Genomic DNA, 10,397 nt, shown 5'->3' on the forward strand with positions numbered 1-10,397 from the left:
GAATCAAGTAATTAAAATCTTCCCTTTTTTTCATTCCATAGAAAAGAAGAATTTTGATTGATTGATTCCTATATGCACTATGCTTTATGCGTCATGCAAAAATCTGCTGCGGCTATAAGGGCCGCAAATTTATCTTTAAATAAATGCTCAGCAGCCAATGAAATAATTTGTAGAATATCTGAAAATAAATTTAAGGAAGCTTAAATGTAAGGCCTGATTATGAATATGAGTAATATTCTCTATTCCTTGTTCCTTTTATTGTGTGGAGCTTCTTAAGGCCATTTCACACAACTTGCATAGCCGCTAACTATAATGCATAAAGAAAATTATGTAATCACATTTCTGTCATAAAGGCAAACGTAAAATATGATTGGATGATTTTCTTTACGCATATATTTTTATGCAATTAAAAAGAACAGAGAATATTACTCGTATTCATAGTCAAGTCTTACATTTAAGGCTTCCTTAAATTTATCTTCAGATACTCTACGAAATTATTTCATTGGCTGCTGAACATCTAAAGATAAATTTAAGGAAGCCTTAAGTACAAGATCTGATTATGACCGATATTCATAGGTCGGTATTCATAATCGAGACTTATTTCAAGATCGTCTTAAGTAATATTTTAAGATGCTAATGCAGTCTTCTTGGTTTGGATTGGTTCGTGACTTTTTAAAACCGTACTTAAGACGGTCTTGAATATAAGATCTGACTACAAATACCGGCCTACGAATATGGACATAAGAATTTCAATCTATCAGAAATCATGTATTGTGGAATATACATTTTAAAATTCTTATTCTCTGTTCTCTGTTCCCTATTCTTTTTATTGTATGTGGAGTCCCTAAGAATATATTCACACAACTTGCATAGCTGCATGAACGTATGTATAAAGAAAATTATCCAATCATTTTACGTGTAACTTTGTAAGAGAAATGCGATTGGATAATTTTCTTTATGCATACGTTTGGCTATGCAAATTTGTGTGGATATACCCTAACTCTTGCGTTGAATTTAGTTTATCTAGGTTAGGTTACTAAGCGAAGTTAGGTTAGGTTAGGAGGAGGAGTAATTGTAGATAGGTGGGTAGCGGGTAGATGAGTAGCGCGTCGAAAAGAAATATCCTTGATCATCTGTTATCGACGAAGGTTAATTTTGTGCGGCCGCCCTCGCGGTTGTGTTTGCGCGCATCAGGATTGTCAGGAATCGGTGATTGGCGGCGAACGATGAAGTGATGTGGAGTGAAAACGCGACCTCAGCGAGATCGTCGCCGTCGCGTTGGACTCGATTTGCGCGAGCAGCAGCCTCAACGGCCTCAACATCACGTCACGGCGCTCGTACGTAAACGAAGGGCAATGGAGTCAGACGCAGTGCGAAAGCGCGTACGTTCCTCTCTGACACGCGGTGGGACATCCGGCTGACCAGGGTTCTCATAATCGGGACATCGGAACTCGGGAGCGACAGCAGCGGGTATGTTATTTCTCTCGAGTCGCATCAAGTCCGCGACTCCTAGCCTGTGTTCCAAGATGGAGCACTGTGTTCCTCTTTAATGACCCATGATTATGCGACATAAATAATCAAGCATTTATTTCCAAAGCAATGACTCTTCAGTTGCGCCGTGTTAATACAAGAGTGAGAGAAACGCCAGAAATCAGAATGAAAGCGAAGCGAAGCGGTCCTCTTCGTAAACGTTGATAAACGTCGTGTCTCGTTGACCCATTCTTCCCCTCTTGATGCCTCTCGATGTCTCTGACTGGTCCAACCCTCGCTCGAGCCCTCGAGCGTGCGCGACAGAGCGTTGGACGTCCTGCTGAACGAAAAAGAGAGAAAGTGAGGCGGTGAGAAAGAGACCACTCTCGTGACATAATAGCGCCGTTATATCCCCCGTGCGAAGGAAGATTCGGACCGTACGGTAGTGAGAAGGGGAAAAGCTACGGAGGCTCACAGCTGTTCGCAGTCTTTGCGATTTCGCCGGTGTGCGAACATTCGATGTGTATATAAACCCTTCCCTTCTCTCTGCTTCTTCCCCTTTCAGCCCCGCGTTTCTGCGATTCCTCGTCTCTACCTCCCGCGGCCCACTGTTCACGTCGCGGTACGTTCGCGATGTAAATATACACGTTGGTTCTCCCGCCCCTTCTCCCCTCTCCCTCTCGCTCGAGTCGCATGCGTGCGTGAGTGCCGTGAATCCGCTACTTTGTTGCTTCGCGGTTTCGCATATCGAGCATCGTACCAACGTGCGCTCGCGGCGTTGAGCTACATACAAGAATCACGACGTGTCGGGAAGCTTGATATTAAATTTTAAAGTTAAGATACGCCTCGTTGAGTTTTGATCGGGAAGACCTCCCTTTTCTTACGTCTGGATTATTGGCAATTCGATGGGTTGTATCGTCGACTGATTTCAAACGATTGAACTAGCTGAATGGACCTGTGGCCCTTTAAAGTCTTCTCGTAAAAAACGTATATTGATTCGCATGGTTACTGAACAACCATTTGGAGGCTGAAACCCGCGGGCCGAGGAAGAAGCTTGAAACGGAGACGACAGAGTTGTCGCCGTCGCTGTCGACGTGCGCCTTCGGGTTATTGGCACTTCCGCGCGCGCCTTAGATAATAGACTCGCCTTGTTAAGCGTGCCGAGTGCCGACAGCCCCCTCCGCGTACATTACAATCTTGCTCGATCACGCATCGCGGACGGACACAGAAACCGATCGAACCAAAACGCTTCGAAGCGCGTTTCACACGATTTACACAACGACAGAGAGAACGATGTCGTGCCGTGCTCGAGAACGACTCGACGACGTGGAACTATTGTGAGGAATGACGGAGAATTGAGTTAAATATCGAAATTCAAAATGTTCGTCTCACTCTTTTCGTACTAAAATAACATTTACGATACATTTCGAAATAGAATTGTGTAATTAAAATTTTTTTGTTTTCTTTTATCTACTGCGGCTTTATTTTTAGTTTTATGTGCGTTGATCGTTGGATAACAGGCGATACACAGCGCATATGGTGAGCTGTTGAGGGAAAAAAAAAGTGTCGCAGGCGGATCTCGTCTCCAAAAGCGGATGCTTCCTTCGCGCGAACGATCGCAGACACGCTAAAGATGTATCCATAGATGAGAGGGAAACGTTGGTCGATAATCGCGCTATGTTTCGTGATCATACTAAAATTTCTATCGATTTTGACATGAGATATATTTTTAGTGAATTTATTAGAATCCTAAATGAACAGAGTTCTGAAATAGCAAGCATCAAAAGTGATTATTTTCTGAAAGATGCGAATGAGACATCCTTACTAAGAACTTTGTATCTAGCATGCCTTAAAAACAGTGTTTCTCATCTTGTCTGTATAGAAAAACTGCGAGAAGGAAACGATGGCTCAATCGAGAGGAACGTGAAAATCGGCCATCACCCTGGCACGTGATAAATCGGATCAAAGGCCTGGATCTTCGTCCTCCTCGTCCTCGTCCACGGAGAGGATGCAAAAGATGCCCGGGCCGTCGACGACGCAAGAGAGACCCCGTGCTCATCGGCTCACTGACATCGAGTCTCAGACGAAGGTTAAACTAGAAATTAGAATGCATCTTATGAATTCATATGTGACATGTATCGCTCACTTAAGTCCTAATCTATAATAGGTATAGTAAACCAATAGCTTTTTGCTCTAAGCTTTAAGTTGTGACATCTTTTTCTGGCAAAAAGCATTTCTGCTTTTCTTAAGCCATAATTCCTAAGCTTTAAGCAAGCTAGTCAGATTTCAATTATAAAATTTATAAAGCAAATGTCACAATTTAGAATTTAGAATAGAAATAAGACAAAGGACTAAAAATTTACTACTTGTTATAGTGAATTTGATTGGACTCGGTCTGTATTGGTGTACATTAAAGCCATTGTATATAAATTAACACAAAGATATATGTTTATTATAAATATAAAAATCAGTTAAATCATAAAATATTCAATACACTTTATTATATTTATTTATACTATTATACTTTATTATATTATTAGGTAAAATGTCGAATGAGAGCATGGCGTGATAGACAGCGCATGATCTATCATGTCAGAGGTTCGATCCCAGTAGAAACTAAAATATTTATGCTCGTGTTTCCTCTCGGAAAAGGCCGGCAACCTCCTGAAATTCTTGCCTATAAAAACACCTCTCGAAAAATTCCGCCATTAGAATCGGTATTAAAACTGCAGATCCCATACTCTCATGACAATTGAATAATCGTGCACATCACAAGTTTATGAGAGAGGTCTGTATAACACAGACCAGAAACCTAACATAAGAAGAAGAGAAGAAAAAATAAAATATATAATTCAAAATATTTGCATTTTACTTTTACATTGAGATTAAATGTGGATATAACGGTTTTAACATGCACCAAGTGTGCACTAATGCATTTAATTGAATTCACTAATAGATCAGGACTAAAGTCTACAATGAGTATAATTTTAATCTTTTGCTCTATGCTCTAAATTGTGTTGTCTTTTTTTCCTAGCAAGAAGCGTTTCCAATGCTTCCTTGAATCATAAGCTTTAAACAAATTAATCAAATTACAGTTGGAAAGTTTAGAGCTTAGGAGGACAAAAGATTTAAAGATTCATTATATATATTGTTTGAAACCTAGGCAAGAAAATTGAATTTATTATATAAATTTGATATTAACTTCCAGATTGAATTCTCAATGTTCTTTTGAATGAAATTACAGAGCTTGGGTGGTAATCGGGCGGATGATTTCGGCACGCCTATTAGTTCTGGCAGCAACATGAGTAATATCGCACGCTTTCCGAAACTCGACGAATGTGCCCATTTTCATTACGAGCATGTCGAGCTTGGTACTCTGGAGGTACGCTAGACACGCGAAATACATGCAAAAGATCCAGTTAAGAGACACAATTCGACTTTCAGGTATCCGTCAATGAAAGTTCCAACGACTCGGAGAGCTACGCCGTTCGAATAACATCTGGAGACGCGTGTTGGACGCTACAGAGATCTTATGATAACTTTGTCATGTTTGATAAGCAATTACATCGGTGCATATTCGACAGAAAGTTTTCCTCCTTAACGAAGCTTCCAGATGTTCGGCCAAAAAATGCCTGTGATATGCTAAAGGATTACTTGAGCCGGTTCTCGCAGCTGAATCACGATGGCCTAAACTGCGGCCCAGTATTAAATTGGTTACAACTCGATAACAGAGGAAGAAGAATTCTGGTACCTGAATCAGATTCTTGTCCTATTAACACTCCAGCCGTCGCTGCAGCATACGCTGTGAGACCTTACACCGCTCAAGCACAAGATGAGATCTCTTTCCAGGTAACAGCGTAACTCGCTAAAACGCTTTTATTTAAAAAATACAGTTGGCATTGCAAATGTTTGTGTCATGAAAATTTGTGACGATTACTAATTAAAATGATTTATGTGACAAACAGGTAGGCGATATGATATCCGTTATAGACATGCCCCCTCCGGGGGAAAGCACGTGGTGGCGTGGAAAGCATGGATTCGCGGTTGGATTTTTCCCAGCCGAATGCGTCGCTGTAATTGGAGACAAAGTACCGCGCCATTTGACTGTTTCAACAACGGTCAGGTCAAGGTTACCAGTGAAGCCCGTGCTCCGGAAACATGGCAAACTTATCGCTTTTTTTAGATCCTTTATACTAAATCGACCCTCCAGGCGGAGATTAAAACAATCGGGTATATTGCGAGAGCGTGTATTTGGTTGCGACTTGGGAGAACATCTATTAAACTCTGGTCAAGACGGTAAATTTTATTCTATAGCACTTAATAATTTATATTTGTTGAGTATAAACTGTACAAAGAAAAAGAAATATTATTCATTTTGTAGTGCCTACCGTTTTGACGTGCTGTGCGGAATTCATAGAAAAACATGGTCTAGTCGACGGTATATACCGCCTTAGTGGCGTAACATCCAACATTCAAAAACTGCGGAACGCCTTTGACGAAGATAGAGTACCAGCGTTGCATTCCGATGAGAGTATTTTGCAAGATATCCACTCTGTAGCATCGTTATTGAAGATGTATTTTAGAGAGCTGCCAAATCCATTGTGCACATACCAACTTTATTCCACTTTTGTCAATGCGGTTCAAGCTGGCAGCGATGCCGAGAGATTGAGACGTATGAGAGACGCAGTTAGAAAGTTACCGCCACCGCATTACAGGTAATTTTGTCCTTTATTTTCACTTTATTGCATTCTATCATAGCAATGAGTTAACAGTTTCTTTTATCTTTCAAATCGTATTCAGGACACTGGAATATCTGATGCGTCATCTGGTGAGGGTAGCCGCACGTGGTACGGAAACAGGTATGACTCCGCGCAACGTGGCTATCGTCTGGGCGCCAAATCTCTTAAGATGCAAGGAATTGGAAGTGGGTGGCGTAGCGGCGCTTCAGGGCGTCGGGGTCCAGGCAGTCGTGACGGAATTTCTAGTTTGCTACGCGGAACTCATATTCGGAGACGGCCCAGTCGGCAGACCAAAATCTTTGGCAATCACTACGTCCGCGAGACTGCTTACTTTGGAGGAAGCGCGCAATAGAAGTTTCAGAGGCGAACCCGATTACATAGAAGTAGGAGCGGGTCCGACTGGTCTGCCTCTGCGTTATCATACTGTCATAGAATTACCGCGCAAACGAAATGGCTCGAAACGATCACCTTCTCTTAATTGGAGAGCGTTGTTCGGCAAGGGCGCTGTCGAGAAAACGAGACAAATTGGCACGCCATCTCAAGTGGAAACAGTGCCGAGTTCTATGAACTCCTTGCGACGATTGAGACCCGTCAAAAGTGCCGATAGTCTAGACGGCGAGGATGGATTGGGTCCCCTCTTGGGAGGACCACCTCCTATCAGAACCTGCGGTCACAGTCGATCCGTTTCGCATGACTCGTATTTCGATCACTTGGCTGATGCGCCCAACGCATCCTCACCGTTGGATCTCTCAGAAATACAACTTAATTTTGATCTCGAAGAGCGAGAGATGCGAATGCTTTCGGAAGAGGAAGGTGGCGGAGTAGCGTCGGTAGAGGCCTCGCCGCGTCGACAGAGAACCGAAGGAAATCAATGTGTCACTGCAACGGGTGGATCTAAGAGAAAACGATCTCGTTTAGAAGAAAGACTGCATTGCGACGTTGAGTTGCGTTTCATAGACAGCCAAAGTCCCGATCAGGTAATTAACGTAAATTAGTCATTTTCCATATACAGGAAAATGTTCCAAATGTAAATGATCAAACTTCGAGAGCGTGTAGGGGATTGATAAAATAAGAAAAAAAGTTTTTTAGAGATATGAAAACAATAATATTCCGCTTTAAAAATAATATTTCGAAAATTAACGTTTTATTTATTTTTGTGATTTTCTCCAAATGAAGCAAAAACGAGCATATCTCTAAAAGATTTTTTTTCTGAGCTTATCTATTCCGAATTCTCTATATGCTCTCGAAATTTAGCCATTTAAATTCGAGACATTCTGTATACATGTATCATATCTAATATATTAAAATGTTTCAGGTCATGGTAGCGACAAGTGCGGATATTCACAGTGTTGATACTCCGTCTCCATTACAAACACCAGGCTATCTACCATTGTTATCAGAAGCTTCTACGCCGTTAACCCCCGCCACATTGCAAGGCACATCTCACTCCACCTCACCGGCACCGGCTAATAGCCCTAGAATAAGTTTTCGAAGTTTCACTTTGCCGTTAGAGATTGGTGATGAGCGCGATGGAAGCGATACGAATAAATTGAAGGAAATCAGTGTGTCGTCTTCCGAAAAATCGTCGGATTCTAACCATAGATTATCCATAAATTTTGAAGATCGGGACAAAAGATTGGAGCCATGTGAGAGGATTATAACATACGATAGGCGAGCGGAATTGCGCGATAGGAATGCAACCACCACATCACTTTCGCGCATTGAAAATCGCGTCGCAACTCAATCGAATGCAGTTGCCTCCATTTTCAATGATACAGAGATGACATCGTGTAACAAATTATCTACTTCGTGCGAAGAGACAGCATCTAGTGGGGTTGCCGTATCTCGCAAGGATGTGACAAGCGGACTGAGTTTACATTCTGTGGAGACATCATCTAAATCGTATGAGGAAAAAGAAGAGACAATTAAAGGATGCGACGAATCCGATCCATCGAATAGTCTTACCGCCGATTTGCCAAGATTGTCATCTAATACGACCGATCTCGATTCTCCAATGTCGTACGAGCAAACTCTGCAAGAGTTGCAAGAGTCCGAATTCATAATTTGCGATACTTCCGACAAAGTGTTCACCAATGTAAAAAGTCCGCGCGCAACGAGCAGCAGCAACGACTCCGGCGACTGGGTGATTGTCGGAAGAACAGTGGTTAATTCCTTTACAACGCCAATCAGCGAATCGACTAGTCCCAACGATTCCTTTGTGGAAAATAACGCGAATCTAGCATCGGAGAACGTTCCCGGAACATTGCTGGAACTCACCTTGTCTCCAACCACGGAGACGTTCTGCATGAGAATCGACAATTCGACGGGAAGTCATATATCGACGCAAGAAAGCGAGAAGATGATACTCGATGTTACTGATGCGAAGAAGTACACGAGTCATGAACACGAACGAAAAAAGATCGATTTGCAGACGAGTTTGAGCCTCGTAAACGAGGATAATCTTGTGGATGACGCCCATTCTCGATTATGCGACCGAGAGAATGGCAATCGATATTCTTGTACTACAGATGTAAATACAAGTCAGGAATCTAACGCGAGAGAGCAGCAGCAACAGGTTCGCGCGTGTTACATCGAGGCGGACAATGCAAACGTATTTGGTACAAATCGCAATGAAGTACGCAACGATAAAGAACTGTTCGGGGAAATGAAAACCTTCGAGAACTATCGTCGTCTGTCGAGAGACATCAGCGCGCAGCAACGGGATTGCGCGACGCGAACCTTACATGTCACGAATCATCCGCGATTCTCAAATAAACCTGAGGAGGATCAGGAAACGAGTGTTATACGAGACGATCGTGACAACGACCATTGTACGAACGGACTGTCAAAAAAGTGCCAAAGTTTCGGATACAATAATTTACAGAAGCAGCAGAGTAATACACAACAGATACGTAAATGCGCTTCCAAACGTAGCGACGAAGGTCACAAGGGCGCCAACTTACAAGCCAGTCAAATACGAGGCAACATCGAAGTAAGAATTCCTTCGGAGAATGCGGCCGAGCCTTGCGAAGTAGCGCACGCTCCAGAAGGGGCATCCGAGCTGATGGAACGGTCATTAGACACGTCGAGTACATTCACGAACGCCTCGTCTCCGACCGTCGACGATACGGTAGTTCTTCCGCCACGGGATACCGCGGCGATTTTGCAGGAATTAGCTCTACAGAGATTGTCTGGAGGTGCTGTAGGAGACGTATCCATATCCGTAAGAAGAAAATACGAGAGCGAAACGATTAAAGAGCGAAGAAGCTTCGATTCGGAGATCGGTAGGGAGATCGTTAGAGAGAGTAAGATGAGACAGGAGTTGGACTGCGCGAGGAGCAACTTCGAAGAGCCGTCTCAGCATTTACCACCCTGCTTGCGAGCACGTCACGCGAGGGCGACTCGGGCAACACTGAGCCGCTCCTTGGATGAGGCAAAGTTTAACCGGATGACGGGAGACATCTCCCTGTCGGTGAAACCAACGTCCGAGGATGTGCAGCATTGCTCGACGCCTAACGTCGGTAGCAGCTCCGGTACCTGCTCAAGCATCTCCGAAAAGATTCATCTAAGGAATCTCGGCGGTCTAGATCTAGGAGATCCGCAGTGTAGAGAAAGAATCGAAAAGTACAAAGAGGAGAGAAGGACGTTCTTGAGAGACAAGTATCGGTCGGAGAGTTTTCGCGGAGTTTCATCAAAAACAGAAGATGACAGTGAGCAGGCCTTATTAACTAGGTTGAAACAGAGAGCTTCAAGACCATCTCTTCATTAATAAAAATCGGTCTTTGTAAGAGAGAAGAGAGAGAGAGAGAGAGAGAGAGAGAGAGAGAGAGAGAGAGAGAGAGAAAGAGAAAGAGCGAGATCGTTCTCTTGTAGTAGTAAAAATAAGTTTTTGAGTAGTTAACGCGTAATGCGATATCTACTATCTATCTGCATTTTAGAACAAGCGCGAATTACGTAGGACAGCTATTAAGTTAATCAATTGTACGACCAAATTCTATCAACCTTGTTCTTAACGCCATGTCTGCTTTTGTTTTTAAGAAGAAGAACGAGGCAACTAATTAGAATGATGGGACTGATCGAACAAATGTTTAAACGGTAATAATAGAGAATGCGTTTATCTTAAATTACATAACTTTACGGCTCGTATATATTTTTATTGAATTTATATTCAATATACCAGGTATATAT

The 10,397-nt window shown here is 42.7% G+C and overlaps 1 protein-coding gene across 1 annotated transcript; it reads left to right on the forward strand.

Moving 5' to 3' along the window:
* The first annotated feature begins 1,109 nt into the window (after positions 1-1,109).
* On the forward strand, positions 1,110-10,033 carry LOC108693239 (GTPase-activating protein CdGAPr). The gene is made up of 8 exons (XM_018202080.1): positions 1,110-1,470; positions 3,353-3,559; positions 4,715-4,852; positions 4,915-5,319; positions 5,436-5,766; positions 5,852-6,185; positions 6,271-7,186; positions 7,525-10,033. The coding sequence occupies exons 2-8, from the start codon at positions 3,479-3,481 to the stop codon at positions 9,976-9,978; spliced, it is 4,659 nt and encodes a 1,552-aa protein (XP_018057569.1). The 5' UTR covers positions 1,110-1,470; positions 3,353-3,478; the 3' UTR covers positions 9,979-10,033.
* The last annotated feature ends 364 nt before the right edge of the window (positions 10,034-10,397 follow it).

The sequence above is a fragment of the Atta colombica genome, unplaced genomic scaffold (genome assembly GCF_001594045.1).
Source record: "Atta colombica isolate Treedump-2 unplaced genomic scaffold, Acol1.0 scaffold89, whole genome shotgun sequence".
NCBI lineage: Eukaryota > Metazoa > Arthropoda > Insecta > Hymenoptera > Formicidae > Atta > Atta colombica.